The 22,571-nt window shown below is 31.5% G+C and overlaps 1 protein-coding gene across 1 annotated transcript in view; it reads left to right on the top strand.

Annotated features, from left to right (window-relative positions):
- Window positions 1-7,051: 7,051 nt before the first annotated feature.
- Window positions 7,052-22,571, top strand: part of LOC134681533 (aspartate--tRNA ligase, mitochondrial-like) — a 29,995-nt gene continuing 14,475 nt past the window's right edge. Inside the window, exons 1-10 of the mRNA XM_063541175.1 lie at window positions 7,052-7,266; window positions 10,941-11,116; window positions 12,309-12,404; window positions 13,998-14,099; window positions 16,966-17,089; window positions 18,937-18,983; window positions 20,113-20,184; window positions 20,660-20,764; window positions 21,510-21,683; window positions 21,926-22,033. Coding sequence (XP_063397245.1) covers window positions 7,065-7,266; window positions 10,941-11,116; window positions 12,309-12,404; window positions 13,998-14,099; window positions 16,966-17,089; window positions 18,937-18,983; window positions 20,113-20,184; window positions 20,660-20,764; window positions 21,510-21,683; window positions 21,926-22,033 — 1,206 coding nt within the window. The 5' untranslated portion in view covers window positions 7,052-7,064. The remainder of the gene's footprint in view (window positions 7,267-10,940; window positions 11,117-12,308; window positions 12,405-13,997; window positions 14,100-16,965; window positions 17,090-18,936; window positions 18,984-20,112; window positions 20,185-20,659; window positions 20,765-21,509; window positions 21,684-21,925; window positions 22,034-22,571) is intronic.

Raw genomic sequence — 22,571 nt, 5'->3', positions numbered from 1 at the left:
CACACAAATTCTTTATAAGATCTTAATTTCAAAAGTGTATTTATAAGTTTGTAGATCATGTAGATATTGCCATGTACTTTTGAAATATTGATTAAAAAAAAGATTTTTTTTACATGCATATTTAGTCTTATAAGTCAACATCAGACATGTGTCTATAAAGAAAAATGCCATTCTGTAAATCGCTTAAATCGCTAGATTTAACAAAAGATACTATCAAAGAATTTCGAAATTGAATTTTGATATAACTAAAGACAACACTGACTTCACGTATTTGCGCTAGATGGAATATGAAAGTTCTGAAAGGTTTAAAATAGTTTCCCCCTTTTATCTGGACAAATGACATTTGATAGAACTTATGGATTTCACTCATAGTTGAAGGCCGTACGGCGACCTATAGTTGTTTTTTTTAATTTCAGTATTATTTGGACTCTGTTGGAGAGTTGTCTCATTGGCAATCATACCACATTTTCATATTTTTATATTTACGCTGTCGACGCACTCTTTATCGCTCCATTTGGAGTTCCTACCCTTCTCAATGTGTATGTGATACCTTCAATTTGTCCTCTGTATTTTTTTTTCACATCGGTTGCTTGAAATAAAAATCAATACAGGATAACTGTTATCAGTAATACTAAAGATATAAAAAAAATACAGTGCAGCACAACAATAATCTCAAAAATCACCGACTTGTGATACTAAACTGGCGGAAACCCAGCTGATCTTTTAAACAAAATAAACTCAACTCTTTGTTAGAGAATGTAACTAGAGGCTCCAAGGAACCTGTGTTGCTCACATGATATCTTTATTTACAATTGATGCATAAAATATTAAATGCAACACCTATTCTTTTGCTTTGGTTTCAGAGGTATAAGATACCCTACTGCTGATTTTGGCCAAGCTTGGTTAAATTTGTCTCAGTTGTTTAAGGAGAAAACTTTTGTAATAGATTACAAAAATTTATGAAAAATGGTTATATTTGACTAAAAAGGGCAATAACTCCTTATGGGGTCAATTGATCATTTTGGTCATATTGACTTTTTTGTAGATCCTATTTTACTGAATATCATTGTTGTTTACTGATTATCTCTATCTATAATGATATTTAAGATAATTATAACCAACAACTGAAACATTTCCTCAGTAAAATTACCAATTCAGGGGCAGCAATCCAACAACAGGTTGTCAGATTTGTCTGAAAATTTCAAGGCAGACCTGATTAACAATTTTTATCATGTCAGATTTGCTCTAAACGCTTTGGTTTAAGAGATATAAGCCAAAAGTCTACATTTTACCCCCTATGTTCTATGTTTAGCCATGGCAGCCTTCTTGGTTTATTGGCCGGGTCATCGAACACATTTTTTCGAGCTTCGAGATATTTGTAAAGTTTTGAATTGTAGACAAATTTTCACTAAACAGGCGGAAACCCAGTTGAACTAAAACAAAAATAAATTCAACTCTCTTTTAGAGAAGGTAAAAAGGACAATTAAGTTGAAAAATTTGAATTGTTATCTTACAAAATTACTCTATTGCTTGCGCCCATCGGAAGCGTTGAGTATTGGTCAAGTTTGACAGTTCAAGGTACTCGTAGATGTAGATATCGATCGGTAGTATTGCTTAACTGACTCGACTAGTTATCTCTGTCAGCTGATGTCAGTAGAGCGTCTTTTTATTTCTTCAATGGTTACTTTGTATGTTTATGTTGGCTGTATTAGTATCATATTTGGTCCCGTTTATTGAAAAGGCGTACGACGACAAGAGTCGGTCGCTTTGCCTTGTTTTTTGCTTCATTATCACATGATAAAGTACTTTTCTCTTTTCTTCAATTTCTTTCGGGAACTGTTCAATAATTTTATACAGGTTTCCAGTTAACATGTAGGCATGTTTTAATATATATCTTATATAGATATAGGAAGATGTGGTGTGAGTGCCAATGAGACAACTCTCCATCCAAATAACAATTTAAAAATTAAACCATTATAGGTTAAAGTACGGCCTTCAACACGGAGCCTTGGCTCACACCTAACAACAAGCTATAAAGGGCCCCAAAATTACTAGTGTAAAACCATGCAAACGGGAAAACCAACGGTTTAATCTATATAAACAAAACGAGAAACAAGAAACACGTATATATTACATAAACAAACGACAACTACTGTACATCAGATTATGTATTTTTTAATAGAATTCTGTGGACAGATTTTTGGAAAAAAATCAATTTAAAGTGGGAAATGCATATTCTCTGACGCGTTTAGCACGTAATGGATATAAAGTTGGAAGTATAAAAACTTCGTATTTACATTTTTTTTGATATTCTGATGATTCCAACGAATTATATAAATGCGTACTAATTTTCAACGAAATCTGAAATATCTTGCTTGAAGGTGATTTCGACTCCGAACTTATTTTACTTGGATAGTCAGGCAAGTTTTTCTTTTTTGCCGAGTCTGTGTTTATTTTTCGCCTGATGGAACTCATCACAAAAAAGAAGTGTTGAATGTTGCGTTTAATTTCAAAAATAAATAAACGAAATATTGTCCAATTACGCATTATTTGCCTTAAAATGGGGACACGTTCAAAGGGAATAATAATCATGCAAACGAATGAAACCCTTTTGAAAGCAACGAATGTTATGAAAATAAAGGATCCTCATAGAAACCACGATGGCGGATTCACAATGGAAAATAGTCTTGGGCAATGTGAAGGTCAGGATTATACAGTGCAATAACAACAAAAGGTAGGACAGTACTGGCATTTTGGAAAGATTTTAATTCCGCTAATTGAAACACGTTATTTCGAATGAATTTCGGTTGGCAGTTTAAACAATTTCGACCAGAAACATGGTGTCAATTTTACCTGACAATGTTACCTATGCATATTTATATGTATACTGTTATAACTTATACAACAGAGGGAATTTTTAAAAACTATTTTTAAGTTTTACTTTTTTTTCCGGGAACTTAACTTTTCAATGTCTTCGGGTAAACAATTAACACTGCATGCAGATTTGAAAAAAAGAAAAACGTTTAGTCTGTGGGAGTGAGTGATAAAAGACTTTAAAAAATTGATGGAAGAAATGATTTTGACATTTTAGACAACCATTCTTGGGTATCTTCTAGACAGACAGAGTGTGGCCCTAAGTATTTGTCACTTGAGATTTTTCGCTATATATTGTATATAAAACTACATTTAAAAAAAAAAAATTTTGGGTTCATTTTTGGTTTGATTTTAAGCAACTTGGTACCAATAAAAGCAGAATTGTAACAGGTGTATTTGTTTATTTGGTTATATATTTTTTTGTGGATCATTTTCATTTTTTCACAAGATAAACACAAATAATGTTTTTCTGTTCAGAAATTTGCTATATATTCAACCAAATTAAATTATAAAAATTTATTGTATGTGTTTACATCAAGAGAAGACAAAAACACCTGGAGGCAAAACTATTACCAAATAAACAAACATACTTTTGACTATTCTACGTCTTGAATTTACGATACGGTACAGTTACAGGGAAGGTAATGACGCGACGTAAACGATGACTTATCGGGAAAAGATGCAGTTTTCGGCTGATTTTGATCATTCAACTGATTTATCTTGAAAACGAATTCATGGAACCCTCTTTTTTAAAATGACATTTGGTTTGATTACGTAAGAAGTTTATGTGTACCAATTTTCATGAAAACGTAAGTAGTGCAATCTTTTTAAATTGGATTTATATACAGCAAAAAATGATGGTTTTTACCGACATTCATGATCATTTGATAAATTTGAGTTATTTGTAAAAATAAAATGTACAAATTTATGCAATATTTATACAACACATAAATTACAAACAATTTAACAAAAAACAGATCTTGTTTATTTTTTTTAACAAAAAAAGTTATCATGTATTTCTATCGAAAGGAAAAATACGTCCACAAATCCGTATTTTGAGGAAATATCTGAAATTTGAACCTCAATTTACTCAAAAAGTAGCACATGAAGATATATTTTTGTTACATATTTGATTTAATCAGGTAAACAATATCCTACATGCAAATTTTCAATACGGGATCAAAACTGTATCGTATGCCCAACGAGCCAGCTTTCCACACAAGATCAAATGGCGTAAAAGTTAACAAAACAATAGATCACTGTATGCTATCCAACAATGAAAAAAGAAATGTACATAAAGCAAACGAGAAAATCAACGATCTGATTTATGTACCCAACAAAAAAAAACGAAAAAAAAATGTTATATGGATGGGGAAAGGGGAAGGAGGGGGTGGGGTGAACATGTGAGCCCCCTAAAAAATGAAAAAAAGTGATAACAGCACATCACAACAAACGATAAAACCCCGTTACAAAAGGCTTAACTCATTCCATTATATAGTCTTATAGTAAATGCGCTATGAGCTCACACAGTAGAATTTTATTATGGTAAACGATACAGTGATATTACATCAAAGACGAATACAGGTTGCAGAGGGAGTATCCCTCTTCTTTTTTTAGTAGCTAGAAAAATTATCATATTTTCCCCAGATTTATATATGATAGTAGATATTATATATAATGTGAGGAAATTTCGGTGCTATGTTGCCACGGACCTTTCTGTCCACCTGACTTGTGTTTATGACTGATAACCGAACGTATTTCGTATAATTACTACGTGGATATTATCGAGTGCAGATAGCATTCCTTAATATATCTATAGAAAAAAATACACGGCCAAATCCGTATCATATGTCGTATCATCCCGAGACACCAATATCAGCCCAAGGGCCTTTAGGCCCGAGGGATGATATTGGTCGAGGGTGATACGGCATGTGATACGGATTTTGCCATGTTTTATACGCTTTATCATATATTTCAAAAGGAGAGTATTATATAGGCCAGTTCCGGGATACGGTTTTCAGACGAATCTGTCATGTGACTAGTACTTCCATCACCAGTCCACGTGACAAAAATGTATGCATAGAAAATTCCTACACATGTTGAGCAAACGGGTGAAAAAGTTTTATCTTATACTGCACTAAATATTTGGTAAATTAAAATCTAAAAGGATGGTCACCATCCCTCAGTTATACAACAATCACGATTATGTACTTGCGGAACATTAATTATTTCTATACTACCCTACATGATGACGTTTATGAAAGTGCTGGAAACTTTCAATAGAGCAGGGATACAGGCGCGCCTTCTATATGGTAAATGACGTCATAAAGTCGTGCGAAATTGACGATCTTTTCCGGTGAAAGACATGATTCCAGAAATGACCTATTATATGAACTGTTTTCTGATCCATAGCACTGGGTTACCTTCAGTTCTTCTTTTGTCTTGCTTGAAAAGCCTTAAAAGAACTGCTCAATTACTTATCCGAAGCACCTGGGTCACCTTACAATTTGCATTCTGTTGTTTTAAAAATATTTTGTTTATTGTTGTATTTTTTTGTGTGTTTTGTATTTTTTATAGTTGCAATTAGTGTGCCAAAAATTATGAAAATTTGACGTTGGTGACGTCACAAACCAAACATTGACGTCATTCAATAAATTGCGTCACGCCCGAATGACCGTTCTATTAGACCTATTTTGAGAAAAAAAATACTTAATTTTACATAAATAAAAACTGACTTTATGTAAAAAATAAAAATAAAAAAAAGTAGGGTGTGATAAAGGGTAGGGGTGTGATAAAGGGTATGCGATAACGATATGCGATAAAGGGTGCGCATCAAAGTTGCGCGATATGGATTAAACAGCAGGCTATTTATCAAATATGCAATTCTACTGTATTTACTACTAAACATATGATAAATATCAATAACAAATCAGGAATACCGAAAAGTTTGTGTTAACGCATACGGAAGAATATCTCAAGAACGTTTTGTAACAAAAACGCTAATTATATATTGATTTCACTTAATAAATATTCATGAAAATAAATTTTATGACCATAGATAAATGATATGAAAATGTTTTGTCGTGATATATATATTAATAACAAATCAGGAATACCGAAAGTTTGTGTTACCGCATACGGAAGAATATCTCAAGAACGTTTTGTAACAAACAACAAAATGAACAGGGGGAAATATGAATGCTTACTCAAATCCAATCTATTGTAAAAACGAATTATTACAGAAAATTGTCCAGCGTGCACTTGCACTGCACTATCATTAGAACAATGATATACAAATAGATGAACATTATATATAAATGTTATATAAATATCAATATAATATAAAACAACAAACTGGAGTATACTGATAACAAATGATTATATCTCTAAAATATAACAGTTATTATGGTGAGGTTGAATTCCCTGTCATGTGTTCATCATCCACACACGAATTTGTCTCAGCAAAAATGTATCTAGTATCCTTAAAAGATGGTCCCTTAACATAACTTATAGGTATAGAGATGATATTATTTCTGAGACAAGTGCTTTTGACCTGTCACCACCCACCCGAACTTGCAGTCTTCCGATGTTCAGTACTTCAGTACTTTGAATTAGCATCAACGAACCCAAAATGTATTTCCCCTCTCTACGCTCGGCGATATTTAATCCATGTAATATGGAATTACACCCCCCTTTCAAAATCCTTGATCTGCCCCTGTGTAATCCGTATAATATGGAATTACACCCCCTTTCAAAAATCCTTGATCCGCCTCTGTACTGTATATCACAATTATTAACTTGACCAACGTCATACATAAAAATGTATTACATTTGTCAATGAACAATATTTATTCATTTTTAAACAACCCAGCAGCACTGTGTCCTACATGTCAGGACTTTAGTAATGTATGACATAAGGGTAACCGTTCGTCCGTCCTTTTTTTGTATTAAGGAATAATCGCTATCACAGTGATGTCAAGTTAATAAAAAAAACCTTACATATTCACAATAACATCATATCTTTTAATGGTATGATGCATAAGAAAAGACGATTGTTTAAAGCATGCATACACATTTATATGTATAAGGTGCTCCTGATTAGGAGAAACTAAACAACAAATTCTTTACCCAACAACTAAAATGTCGTTTCACTCCCTCTCTTTAAACCGTCCCTGTAAATACAAAAAAAAATGTTTTTAAGATGTACATCCAGGCGTGTTTCGTCAGAACTAAAAACATTAAAAAGAGCTGTAAAACAATTTCAGACGAAGTTATGCTGTCTTAAATTATCGAGGGAACGAAATCAATTAGACTTCGTCCGTTCTATCACGTGTAAATCAAATTTGACACCTGAGCATACATGTACATCAGATGAGAGCATAACAGCCACAGGTTAGAGTTACTTATTATACGCTTTTGAACTTCATAAACAACAGATACTAAATGATTTTGGTACTAATCATTTAGATGATGATTAAAAACAAGCATTAGACAAATGGGTGGCACATTGATCAGTTGATAGTAATTTTTTTTTATATCAGAACAGTAAATAGAAAAAGTAAATAATGCCCCCGAGGTCATATGTTATAGGACTACCTAGTTAATAAACATGATAAAACAATGAGATGCAAAAATTTAATTGCTTAGGCAAAACAAAAAAGTACACATGTATGTTCCCTAAATACTGTTACTATGTACATGCTACAATACACTTTATCGCTATTCCCGCCTGACCCGAGAATCTGTCCCGTTTGAACTATTGACTTAATCAGTCAGGAGTGGTACTTAAACAAGTGATTATGTAAAATTTTTGCACAGACTTTTCAAAATCACTGAAACAAGTAATTTGAGAAGTTCAAATTTAATCACTTCCATTAGTGTTTAAAACATTTTTTTGATATTTTTCCCACAAGCTTGATTTTTTTATTGGTAAAAAGACCAAAATTCCATTGAAAAAAACAAATATGTACATTGTACATGCAGAAATTGTCATTTTCTTGAAAAGCCTGTCAGTTTTTACAATGTATTTGAATATGCAAAATCTTGAATAATTTGTAGATCAGGACATAACCATAAAATAAATCATTCTTATTTAAAAGGAAACCAATCAGGTCACCTAATATTGTTGACCTTTGTCTGATAGTAAAAAAATAAGAGTAGTTAATGAATATTTGATTACAGAACAATTCCCAAGGGTACTTTTAAAAGCTTTTGTGCACTAACTTACTGCCCAAGCGCACTGGGGAAATTGATATTAAAAAAAAGGGATTATTGATTTAGGTAGGAAAATTATAGAAAAGTTTGTGAAAATATGGAAAATCAATGAAATTAGCATTTGAAGATCAAAGAAAACACCAAAATCACTTAAATAGGTGATAACTGAATATAAAAAATCACTGAAATAGGTGATAATGAAATCACTTGTTTAAGTAGCACCCCTGACTGGTAATACAACAATCACTTTTCAATCTCAATTTTCAATTGTGGCGTCAAAATTTTACGGGAACCTATGTAATGTCCAGTAATGGCAGACAAATAGCGATAAGGTGTATAAATAGGGTTACAGTAGATACATGTAGGGATTTATTTTTAGTTTTAATATTTTTTTTACATTAAGTCTACATGTATATGGGAGCAACATTTTGTCTTTAACAGTAATGACAGTGCTTGATAAAAAATGGTCAAAAAAACATTAGGGTAGGTAAGGTTACAGTAAACCATAATTATAATCAAAGATAATGTTGAGTTTTCAACAGGTTTTCGCTGCATGTACAGTCAGAGCTCAGACAAGTCAAATTTGTTTTTGACTTAACATGCTTAAAGAAGTCAAACCATGTATGTATTATAAAAATGTGTTTTCAATTTTAGACTTATCTAAGTCAGAAAATAAAAGACTTGTTTAGGTCTATTTACATGAATGTTGATGAAAAAACTTAATTTTACTTGGTGGCCAAAGCACACCACCTATGACAGCAAAAACCTGTCTGAGAGTTAACAAGGACTTGAGCTATCCATAAATTTAATTATCTAATTGAACATCCGTACTAAATACAGATGTTTTACCTAATTAAGTGTGGTTCCAGGTGGTTGCATTGTAAGGTTAATTAACATTATCTCCGAAATTTTAGACTCTCATTCATATTTTTCTTTGTCTTTCAATGTTGTCATTATTTGATTTAGATGCCTGACCTTTTTATAGATATATATATATATGCGTGGGTCTTGAAGTTAACCAATTTTGATAACTTATCGACTGGTAGGAGTCGATATTTGCAAATTTTTGATTCTGGTCAATTATTTCTTGCTTAACAATATTTGAGTTATTAAAGTCATATTTTGTCTTGCATTTAAGGGAGACAAATCCTAAAACTTACAAATTTAGACCTCTATGAGTCAAAAGCAGATCCAGACTTATTTATGTCTGAGCTCTGACTGATGTATACAATGATTGTATATTCTGCCACGTGTAATTGTAAAGTCTGATGCATGCATGTACAAAGTTAAAGGTGTTATTTGGATGTTATTAAGTAGCAATAAAACAAGGGACACACTTATCACTATTCTCATTTGATGTTTCTCATTGTGTGTACTGTTATTACCTTAGTGTGAATAAAGATGTATACATGTAGCAAGTCTCTTACTATACAAATCCTTGGTGTGAAGCAATATCAAATGATATTCCTATCAAGAACGATAAATTTTTACTGTTAGGAAGGAAATGATATTGCATGTTTTTGTTTCAATAAATTCTTCAAAGAAAAGTTGAAAAAACTTTTTTTTGATTAACATTAAATAGCGTGTGCATTTCCCTCAAGCTTACTCCACTGAATGAGCTGACTGAAGCTATTCAAAATTTTTGTTTTGAATAAAGTTGTCAGCATTTGGGTCTTAGTCTTGCAAAAGTAGGTGCTCTGTGCAATTGCTAGAATCCAAAACGCGTCTTGGTTTACCTATGATTTATCAATCAGTAATTATTTATACTCAGTCTCTGACTTTGCTGAAAACAGTACATAAACTAACTTTATCATATTCTTTATATTAAATACAACTAGTCATTTGCTACATTTATCTTCTAAAACCAATGTTGAATTCTTCAATAAGTATTTTAATAAGATTTTTTAAATTTCTTGTTGCTTAATAGTTTTCTTGACGCTTCTTAAGTCGCGTCTTGTTACTTCTTGATGCTTCTTGTAGCTAGTTAGTGAGACCCCAATTACATAGAATTTCAAAGACTGTGGACAAGACCAGACAATCATTTTATTTCGGTTTCATCTCTTAATAATCATTTACACATTATTACAGCTTCAGATATAATACAAGACCCACTCTAAAAAGTGTTATGAGTCTCATAACCATGATAACTAGAACCCTACATATGTAATTGCATTGCAGTACTGTATAGTGATATAATTCATAGAATTGTATTTTGATTTATCAATTTATCAATAATCTACAATTATGATATAGACTCAAAACTATTAAAAAAAACCATGTTTATTGTACATTTATGCATGTGCAAGTGAAATGCCTAGTAACATTGTAAATACACAAACGTATATGATAAGTGGTGTATATATCATAGATCAATCATTACATTTTAAGAAATTTGATCCATGAACTCTTAAAACTTAGTGTTATAAGTTTGGATTATCAGGTTGTCTGCATATTGATTTTTTAAAATATCAGCTGCAAGTCACAATATGAACTATTTGTCGAGTGAGCTCAGCAATCGAGATAAAAAAGCGTTCATTTTGTGGCAAGCATCAGATTACCTGATATTGATTTATCGGGCTGTATTTGTGTCTTTTGGAAGTGTTTTCTTTGTTTCATCAACAAACTGGAAAATGACTTGATAAATTTGAGTCAAACTATAATCAACATCGGATCAAACATTAAGTTATTAATATTAAGGCTGGGCTAATGTATTTGACATCACAAAGCCATGATATGGAATTTTATTAAGAGCAGAGCAGTGTGGATGACCTATGATTTCAAATATATATAAGCAATCATATCATGTTCATGTTATACTAATCGTTGCTAATAGCAATGTTATTCTTTTGCAGACATTGGAAACCCTACAAGTTATACTAAAAGAAGCCACCTTTGTGGACATTTGACTATAGGCAATGTAGGCCAGGAGGTGACATTATGTGGTTGGATACAGTATCATCGATTCCATGGACTCTTCTTAATTCTTAGGGATTGGTCAGGGATTGTTCAAGTTGTCCTTGCAGAAAAGGTTCTTTTCTTTTTCAACTAAATTCAAATATATCTGAAGCATATGATATTATTGTATGTGCCACTGTATAGACTCATATTACTAAACTTGCGGTAAAAGAATAAACAAAATGACAAAAAGGTTGAAGGATTTATTGTTATAAATATATAGTTGCAAATGTTCATGCATGAGCACAAAGGAGTAAGTTCGGTAAGGGCCATATTTGGCCCAAATTATAAAGTTCATAGTTGTAAGACAATAAATGTTTTAAGTTGCCATTAAGACACGTGAGAAAGTTAAACAGAACTGTTTTTGTCAAAGTTTAATTCTAACACGTTGATTTTTACATCCCAAACAGGTCAAGATGAGGGATTTTGGTGAAATTTGACAAAATCAGCTGCATTTCAACCAAATTAAGGACCAGGAAACATAGAGCGCAGGCGTCAACAAACTTAATATTCAAACAAGATATGTGAATTGTCTTCACAAACGAATCATTTCAAAAGATCTTTGTTGTCGAAGTATGCGCTCTATGTTTCCTGTCCAATAATCTATGCAAATTTACCCATTTTTATTGATTTTTTGGTGAAAAATCAATATGAGTACAACTTGTGACGTCATAATGGAACGCAGAATTGTAAAATTTTCAACAAAATGGCTTATTTCCTATCTAGTCACTGTATTAGTTATAATTTATTGTGATATTGGTCAATAAATCCGAATTTGAAATTAACGCTAAAACAGGGGGCCATTTTAGGACCTTATCGAACATACTCCTTTACAGTGTTTAAGTTATGGACTCTTCGGTAATAATTCTATAAAAAAAACACAATGAAAAACAAGAAAGTTAAACATCCGAAGTGAAATGTACATTATATATAAGATATAATGCTCAGCAACATTTCATGATCAGTACACCCAAAAAATGTCCTTTTCAAGGGCCAATTGTTGATATTGATATTTGTTACATCAATCATGTATAGTATCAGATATACTGTGAATTCATTATTTTTTTTTGAATATCAATTTTCATTGATTTTTTGGTTACAGGGAACTACAAATGTTAAAAGCTCAACCTATTTCTGATTTTCTATTGACATATGCAGACTTGTCGAAACCATGAAATCAATTATCTACAAAAATTGGTACCCACTCAATTAAAAGAATGGATCGACAGAAATATGGATTATATAAATATAAAATTATATTTCAGACATCATCAGATCTTGACTTAAATGGCCTGGCATTAGAGAGTGTTGTTGAAGTAAATGGATTTGTTATTCCAAGACCAGAGGGACAGGAAAATAAGGTTAATTGACTTAATCAAAACATTTACATGTATATGTAGTATGCATATGAATCTAGGATTATTTCTAATTAATATACATGATAGATTTTCTAACCAGTAACCATTTATTATGTAATATGTACAGTAAATAAATATAATCATTATATGTTTAAACACCTTAAGAGAAACAGGCAAGTGTACTCATATTTTCATGGTAAAAAATTGGCTGTTAATGATAAGAACTAATTCAGTAATTTGCTGAATAAAAACAATCAATATCTGTGTCATTGTTGTATAGAAGTATGCATATATATCATGTATACGTCAAAAAGACTTTAAGTTCTGTAAATGATTTAAATCTACTTATTAAGTTTGCATAGGAGTTGATTGGACAATTCCATTCAGTGCACAAACCCATTCATATAAATGATCAGGAGTCAGTTTCACAAAAAATACCTACTACTAAGATTTATCTTCAGTATCCTGAACTGTTCATGACTTAAGATCAATCTTAATCTTGAGTTTTTTGAGAGACCGACTCCTGATATCAATTGCTGAGGTGGATTTGTTGATTTTAGAGTGTTCCCTGCATGCAAGGACTCAGAATGAATGTAGACATGTTTCCTAAAGTGAACGTATAACATCATGTACTGAATTTAAAAAATAATATCTATGACAAACACAATGATTGTAGTTTTTCCATTGTCAACCTTTAGTTGTCAATAGAAACACACCATTTGCACTTTCCAATAGTATATACTATTTGTGTATATCAGCTCGTTCTCAAAATTGCAATTTCAATAAAAGAGATAAATGCTCAGCTCTTATGCTATGTCAACAATGTAATACATTTTGTTTACTAGTCCGTATTACATATTGGATAACTAGTTTTGATTGCCCGGGACTGAAATGTTCCAGACCCAGGTGTCTGGTTTGTTGATTTATTTTAGCCCTGCCAGCCATTCACAGCTCCTTTGCCAATTTTTATTTGTTTTTAAAACAATATACTGCCACTGTGCCACACTTCACTTGGATATATAGCCGTACAAACCTGCCAGGTTGAAATGATAGTATTTTTAAACAATGGAGCACTGTATTAGAAAAAAATATATTTGTCATAGCATTACCAGCTGATTACTGTTGAATTATGGTAAACATATTTTAAATCTACTATATTATTTTAGTGTCTCACTATGTCATATAATTTTCATATTTAATAGGTTGTTGTTCCATCATGTTCATGATAAGCAGTTGAGGAGAATATCTTGCTAATCTGACATTTGTTCAGAACTGCTGCAATTTAATTTAATTGTTCACACTAGTCATTTTGGGACCCTTTATGGTGTTATGCTTGATGTGAACAAAGGCACCATGTTGAAAACCATACTTTGACCTATAATTATTTACTTTTACACATTGCAACTTGAACGGAGAGTTGTCTCATTGGCACTCATACCACATCTTCTTATTTCTATGTTACATCTTTTTATCTTTTTATTCCATTTTTGAAGCCATGTATGTAAGAGGGGAATAATTGGTTTAAAGGGCTGTATCAATCTGTATTCAAATAGATATTTCAAGTTGAGGAATTATACAAGTTAAATTTTATTACAGAACATGAAAACAGGACAGATAGAAGTTGAGGCAAGGGAGATTAATATATTGAACCAGTGTAAGGAAAGACTACCTATCAGTTTGGGAGATCATCTCCAACCAGTAAGTACTAGTATTAATATAGAATATAAATGTAGAAACTCGTTGAACTATATAGATAGAGGTGCACTACAGTATGAACAAAATAATTCAATTAAAAATCTCTTTCACTGGAAGTATACGTCAATGAATCATTTTTATACGCCTGTCAAAATTTTGAATGGACGTATTATGGTATACAAATGTCTGGCATCTGTCTGTCTGTCTGTCCAGCATAAACATTACCTCACCTCACCTATCCTCTTCATGCTGGGCGGCATTTAAGGCCCTGATACATTTTTTCCATTCCACTAGGTCTTTAGCTGCTGTTCTTGCTGTAGCCCAGCTGTTCCATCCAAGTGATGTTCTTTCAGTCCCTACAGTCCGTCTCCAGGTGGTTTTGGGACGTACAACTTTCCCTTTTCCCTCTGGTTTCCATGTTAGTGCAACTGAGCATATACTGTTGGTATCTTTCCTTAGTACATGGCCAATCCATCTCCAACGCCGTTCTATTATATTATCACTTAGGTTCTTTCCAGCGTAAACATGTTGCACCGTAACTTATCCAAATTTCATGAAACTTAACATAGTTGTTTCTTATGTTGGTCAAACAATCTGTATACTTTTTGGTGAAAATAAGATTTAAAATTTTTGAGTTGCAGTATTTTGTAACTAAAATAGGGGGGTGTTTTTTTTCACATGTCGGGCCATATCTCAAAAACAATTTATGATTATTGCTTATAACTGTACACATTTCTTAGTTATATCAATCTAAAAATCTGTATACTTTTTGTTGATGATTCCAAATTATATTTTAGAGTTATTGACTTTTTTATGCCCCACTTATGCCCCCCTACGATAGTAGAAGGGCATTATGTTTTCTGGTCTGTGGCTCCGTTCGTCCGTCTGTGCGTCCGTTCAGGTTAAAGTTTTTGGTCAAGGTAGTTTTTGATGAAGCTGAAGTCCGATCAACTTGAAACTTAGTGCACTTGTTGCTTATGATATGATCTTTCTAATTTTAAAGCCAAATTAGACTTTTGACCCCAATTTCACGGTCCACTGAACATAGAAAATGAAAGTGGGAGTTTCAGGTTAAAGTTTTTGGTCAAGGTAGTTTTTGATGAAGCTGAAGTCCAATCAACTTGAAACTTAGTAAACTTGTTGCTTATGATATGATCTTTTTAATTTTAAAGCCAAATTAGACTTTTGACCCCAATTTCGCGGTCCACTGAACATAGAAAATGAAAGTTGGAGTTTCAGGTTAAAGTTTTTGGTCAAGGTAGTTTTTGATGAAGCTGAAGTCCAATCAACTTGAAACTTAGTAAACTTGTTGCTTATGATATGATCTTTTTAATTTTAAAGCCAAATTAGACTTTTGACCCCAATTTCACGGTCCACTAAACATAGAAAATGAAAGTGGAAGTTTCAGGTTAAAGTTTTTGGTCAAGTTAGTTTTTGATGAAGCTGAAGTCCAATCAACTTGAAACTTAGTAAACTTGTTGCTTATGATATGATCTTTCTATTTTTAAAGCCAAATTAGACTTTTGACCCCAATTTCGCGGTCCACTGAACATAGAAAATGAAAGTTGGAGTTTCAGGTTAAAGTTTTTGGTCAAGGTAGTTTTTGATGAAGCTGAAGTCCAATCAACTTGAAACTTAGTAAACTTGTTGCTTATGATATGATCTTTTTAATTTTAAAGCCAAATTAGACTTTTGACCCCAAATTTCACGGTCCACTAAACATAGCAAATGAAAGTGGGAGTTTCAGGTTAAAGTTTTTGGTCAAGGTAGTTTTTGATAAAATTGAAGTCCAATCAACCTGAAACTTAGTACATATGTTCCCTGTAGTTTAATCTTTCTAATTTTAATGCCAAATTAGATTATTTTCCAATTTCATGGTCCATGCACCATGGAAAAGGATAGTGTGAGTGGGGCATCTGTGTACTTTGGACACATTCTTATTTGTAAAAAAAAATGGAGGTTTTCACATGTTGTGCTCTAACTCAAAAACTATTTATGATTATTGCTTTAAACTTTTCTAAAAACTTCTTAGTTATATTAGTCTGAAGATCTGTTTACTTTTTGGTGATGATTCATAATTTATTTTAGAGTATCTGAGTTTTTTGTAAAAAAAGGGCTCACATGTTGCGCCGTATCTCAGGAACTATTTATGATTAATGCATAAAACTTCACACTCAAGACAACAGGTGTTACTGTTTATTGTTTGATGACTGCACAGTGATTTATTGCATTGTCAATTTATGTTATTTAATGCTATGAAAGATAGTGTTCATCACTGACAACCATGAGCTGTCACTTTAAAAAGTCACTACAAGTTTGTATGCCTTGCCTGCATATACAGTAGAAGCAGGGCATTGTGTTATGATGGTATGTTTGTCCTAACATTCTTCCATCTGTTATAGTTCTGCTTAATTCAGGTTGAAGTTTTGGTTTTAAATATTCCATAGTTTTGATTTAATTAAGGTAGTTTTTGGTCACATTAACTTGAAACTTCATACACATATTCACTAATTAATAATTACATTGCATGTATTTTTCATTATGATACATTAATTTGAGTGGCTAACAGCAATCTCACTTTCTTCTGAAATTAAATGCTGGAGAATAGTTTTCAGATCATACTTTTCCTTTTTCATACTGACCTACCTGGCCTCTTTATGACCCTAACTAATTGAAGAGCAAATGCACTGTGACTTTATGTAAAAAGTAAGAAAAACAGTAAATATGCATGATATGTATGCACACAAAATCTGTAGGATCATGGATCAAACTTTTTTGTTTTTTTTTGTCAAAGAAAAAGGCCATAAGATTTCTGTAAATTAAAAATACATTATGAAGGAATATTTTATGTTTTATATTACTATTTTAGTCCAAGGAATCAACTAGAATGGAATACAGATATTTAGACTTAAGAAATAAATTTATGCAGAAAAATCTGAGAACCAGATCTACAATGGTGATGAAGATAAGAGAATTTCTGTGCAATGACCATGGTAATTATCTTCACAGTGTCCAATAAAAGAAGAATTCATGTTTCCACTTAATGCATGATTTTTATCTTTCTAAAACCCAATGTCATATTTTGCCAGACATTGAGATGTCAAACATGTGGCAGTCATTATTGAAGCTTTATTTTACAGTAGGTAAAAGAACTGGAATAATACATGTTTGGTTAACAGATGGTTTGTTGCTCAGTTATTGTCAGGCATATGTCTGTTGTCCTTGACCTCATTTTCTAGATTTAAATTTATAGCTTACAAATGTAAATAATATTTTTTGGTATATATATTGGGCCAACCTTATTTGGTATATAGAATAATTGCAAGGTGACCATATCCATCTGTATTGAAATTTCAGAATTACTTCATCTCCTCTGACACTTTAAGAAATTGTTTAACACTCTTAGGTGTATAGTGATTGTGAGGTTGACATAGTGTTTCCTACTGGAGGATATGAAAGGGTGTAGTGCCAAATAAATTTTCATGCTGGCCTGCCCTTTTTTTTTAAGAATCTTTTAACATTTGTTTTGACACCTGTTGTCCTTTATGATTAGTTCTTTGATTCATCATGTTATCTTTAAGTTAAATCATCAAAGTTACTTTCCTTATATTAAAAAAGCTAGACGGTTATCAAAATGTAACAGTTTTTGAAGCAACTCTTGTATAAATGCTGTTGATTATTTGAAGGAATTATGGCAATAACACCTTTGTACCTTTGAGAAATTTAAATGTATAAAATGATGTAGTGTTGTTAAGGGAATATTAAGCTTCTCAATGATCATAATAAGTTTTTGTAAAACTGTTATATAACCAGTGTAATTTTTCTGATTAAACGGTTGGTTCAATTTTTTTGAAACTTTTATATTTTTGTCAAAAGTTCAAAGTAAATACTTTGTCAAAATTTTAAGAAAATTAAACGAGCCAAATTAATTTTAGTTCAGGTGTTAGGTACCACCTTAAACGAGAAAACAAGCAACCGAGTACTTGATTTACGTTTTTAAGATGCATGAGATGTTAGGTAATCACTTAACTGAAAAACATTTTTCAAAGTACAAAAAAAAGTAATGATCATGTAGATAGTTTTGATTACTAAATATTAGACCCAAATGGTTTTTGATACTGATTCAGCTGTGATACTAAAATGCAACACTTATACTCTTGGCCATCAAAGTCCTGACAATATCAAACACATCATACCTACATCTTGGCCAGTTGAAGCCAGAATTTCAGTAATTTGGAATCATAAAATGAGGCAGTCCCACCGTTAAGATTCTATGAGCATGATGAGCTTAGTCAATTTATTACAAAAACATGGATCAATAATGGAAAATTTTATTTGAATCCTTATTCATAATAGTTCCTTTATATCTTTACACTGTGCAAGCTGTAAATACTGCATATCAAAGGCAGTTCATTACACACAGGGGCAGATCCAGCCATTTAAAAAAGGGGGTTCCTAACCCAGGACAAAGAGGGGGGGGGGGTTCCAACTACATGTTCCCATTCAAATGCATTGATCGTCCCAAAAAAAAAGGGGTTCGTATCCTAGGTAAAGGAAACGTTGGTACGCAAATAAACTAAAACAAAATGTGTTTTTAATACTTTTTTGAAAGAATACAAAATAAATAACATTTATATATGACACTTGATGACTGATCTTTTCTATCGTCAGTATCAATGTTATATGACTCCATAATTTTGCATTTTGAATATAAGCATACTCCGCTTTATTGCATAGTTTGTCTGACAAAAGGCTATGCAAATAACCGGAATCGACTGTATATTCCTTTCCTTTTAACACTTATTTAAAACTCTGATAGAAGCTATTATATGTATTACAGGTTTTGTTGACGTAGAGACCCCCACTTTATTTAGAAGAACACCAGGTGTAAGTATTGTTTATATATTCATGTCAGATAACTTACAATATAAGAAGATATGGTATGAATGCATATTACACAACTTACCACCAGAGACTAAATAACATAGAATTGGGCAACTATAGGTCAACGTACAGCCATCAACAACGAATTTGGCAAAACCCATACTGCATAAGAAGCTATGAAAGATCCTAACATGACAAATGTTAAACAATTCAAAGAGATAACTAACAGCCTTTTATACAACAGACATCCAGGTGGTTAAAAACATTTGAAATCACATGTTGGTTAATTTGTCTTGCACAAAAAACCCTGATTATTTCAAGTGCTTTGATTGGTAGCTAATTCATAGTATTGTCAAAGTATTGGGTGTTTCAGTGGTGACAATGCCGTTAATTTCTTATCAGTTCTCAAGTTTTTAAATTTGGATGACTAAAAATGAATTTGAGAAACAAAAAAACATTCATGACATTAATTTCTGCAATGTCTATGTTTTTTTTTTTTTTTATAATTTTAGAGTTTGATATACTTGAATTAAAAAAAAACCTGCTATAATAAGAGCCTGTCTTGCATTTGGTCATCTGCATTGTCATTTTTCTAGACACATTTTTCAGTAGAGTGGAAAATTGGAGCTGACAAAACAAAAACTGATGTCACATTTTGATAGTAAAACAAAGAAAACTGAAGGTCAACAGATTGGTTTACGTATAGATCAAAACATGAAAATAAGGGAATACAATGTTAAAACCATTCAAGAGTTACACAAAAATGACTAGATGATATATGCATTTAAATATAACTGGTTATTGCGATATCAGGAAGTGCCATATGCTGATTCAGTATATGGCATGTATAAACTAATAAGAATTACTGGTATGTGTATTCATTTAATTTTGTGGATATCATTTTTAGGGGATTGAAGAAAACTTGTACGTGTATTTTTGTGGATACTTGATTTCATTGATTTGGCAAAGTCTGTGAAGAAGCCTTTGGGAAATGTGTAACTTGTTGAAGATTTAAATTCATGGTTTAATCTTATACCCATGAAATCCTTGAATAATTGGTATCTCACAAATATTAATGAATTCACAGTAGTGAGTAATTGAATACTGATACAGAAACTCCTTAAATTTCCAGGGAGCAAAAGAGTTTGTCGTGCCAACCAGACAGAAGGGAAAGTTCTATACCTTACCACAAAGTCCACAACAGGTACAGATACAGTTTAGAAATTTCATTTTTGTTTGTTTGAGTGAGTTGACAGATCTAAATGAAATGTTGTAAGTCAAAATGTCAAGACAACACTAGCCATACACAAGGGGATAATATCTGTCTTATTCCTGACTTGAGCAAGGTGAAAATAATATTTAAATAAATATACAACTTTAGTTTAAGGACTTTTAATTTAGAACTAATTGTGTTCATTGAACTTCATTCATTATTGTAAAAACATGACAACTGACAAAAGTTAAACATTATTTGATGCAATTGCAATGTTCACTCAGTCATAATTTCACCCATTTATGGTATATTAACTGTAAGTACTTCAAGCAACTTTTACATCTGAATAAAATGATAAAAAGACGCATTCAATTCAATAGTTACTGAAGTGAATGTATTTATTTCATTGAACACAGTTTTGGTTATAGAATGTATGATGTTTTTTTTTGTTTTTTTTTTATTTCAGTTCAAACAGTTATTAATGGTTGGTGGTATAGACAGGTACTTCCAGATAGCTAAGTGCTATAGGGATGAGAGTAGTAAACCTGACAGGCAACCAGAATTCACACAGGTATAAAAGAGGGATGAAAGATACCAGAGGGATATATAGTCAAACTCATTGATTGAAAATTAACTGACAACGCAGGTTTAATGAATAAATTGATTTTACCAAAAATAAGATTCTTATCTTGAATTAAAAATTCAATCTGCTTGCTTATCAATTATTTGTTACTTAAAAACAAAGTGAAACATATTTCATACATGCATGCAAAACTATATGTTATAGAAACCAGGAGATATCATATGATTACAAATGAGGCAACTATCCACCAGAATTCAAATAACATGGATGGAAGCAATTATGTAAATAAGTTATGATTATTTAGAAAATCAAAGAGAATAGAATAATAATAACCACATATTGTGACGTTTCGTATTTTGAGTAAAATGCATTCAAAATACATAATTTTTTTTTGAACAAAAGAACATGTAATGGCTAGATAATATAAGGGAATATGGTTATATTGAAATTAAAAAAAAAATGGAATGAAAGTGCTCTTAAAACATGATAATGAAAAACAAAGAAAAAAGAAAAACTTGAAAACAGATCATAGATTTACAGTTTGTCACATATGGCATGTATATTAAACATAGACCTAGATTTAGGATTTTAAAGTGCAGTTTATAACTTATCTGGAACACTTATAAATGCAAATATATAAAACAAGACCTTAATTATTGGGAAAATGTAATGTTTATTTTAAAATGTTCAATAGGAAAATTGTAGACATTTTTAGATTTATTAATTGTTTAAGGTTGATATAGAGATGTCATTTACAACAAAAAGAGAAGTACAGGACTTAATAGAAGATTTACTACAGCATAGCTGGCCAGAAGGTGAGCTAACTCTTCCATTTCCACAGATGACTTATTCTGAGGCTATGGAAAACTATGGAACAGACAAACCTGATACAAGATATGACATGAAGGTGAGATTAATAGTCAGCAATATGCATTTTGATGAAATTACACAGTCTTAATTGTAAAAATGAACATGTATCTTGAATATTATTTTATTACTTATGCTAAATTACAAAACATTGTGAATATATTATGTTAATCATTGCAGACTTCCAGTCATGATCTCCATCTGTACTTTTGTTTAACTGTAATTTGCCCCGTAGGGTTTTAAAATTTTCAAAGTACCTAAATGAATTATATTGTTTTTCAGCTTGTAAATTTATCAGAAAGTTTTTCATCTAGTGGTATACATTCTTTTGAAAACACATTGAAGCAGGATAAAGGGGAGATAATTGGACTTAGAATACCAAAAGGAACAGTAGGTATTTACTGATATTTGTTTTAGGTTATAACTTTAAATAATCATCATCAATGACATAAGGGGGTGAACATTAAAATTTCTGATTGTTATGTTTTCCTTCTTTTTGTTTTAAGGATGATTAATTGAATTTCCTTATATCTTAAGTTTATAAATCTTTACAATCTTTCATAAACTATAATAATAATAATAATGATAGATGATTTAAGTAAAGATAAAAAATACTGATACACCCAAAACAAATAATTGTAGTTAATTAAAATAAATAAATGAAACATTCGAGAAAAAGCCCCCAAATATTCCAGGTGAATGTTTTCTCCAATGTAAATAACAGAATCTATCAACAAAGATTGCTGCTTTCATTTAAATATTTTTGAAAGATAACAAAAAGTCATTTGACATTTTATTTTACCGCAAGTGTTTTATTTACATAGAATTATTTTTAGAGAGAGAGAGAGAGCAAAAAACAGAAATAAAGAATTAAAAGATGAAGAGAGATGTGTTTTAATTTTTAATAAAATTTTTATGGGAATATTTT

The sequence above is a fragment of the Mytilus trossulus genome, chromosome 8, assembly GCF_036588685.1.
Source record: "Mytilus trossulus isolate FHL-02 chromosome 8, PNRI_Mtr1.1.1.hap1, whole genome shotgun sequence".
NCBI lineage: Eukaryota > Metazoa > Mollusca > Bivalvia > Mytilida > Mytilidae > Mytilus > Mytilus trossulus.
The sequence above is the reverse complement of the archived record's forward strand: the minus strand, read 5'-3'. Positions and strand labels throughout refer to the sequence as shown.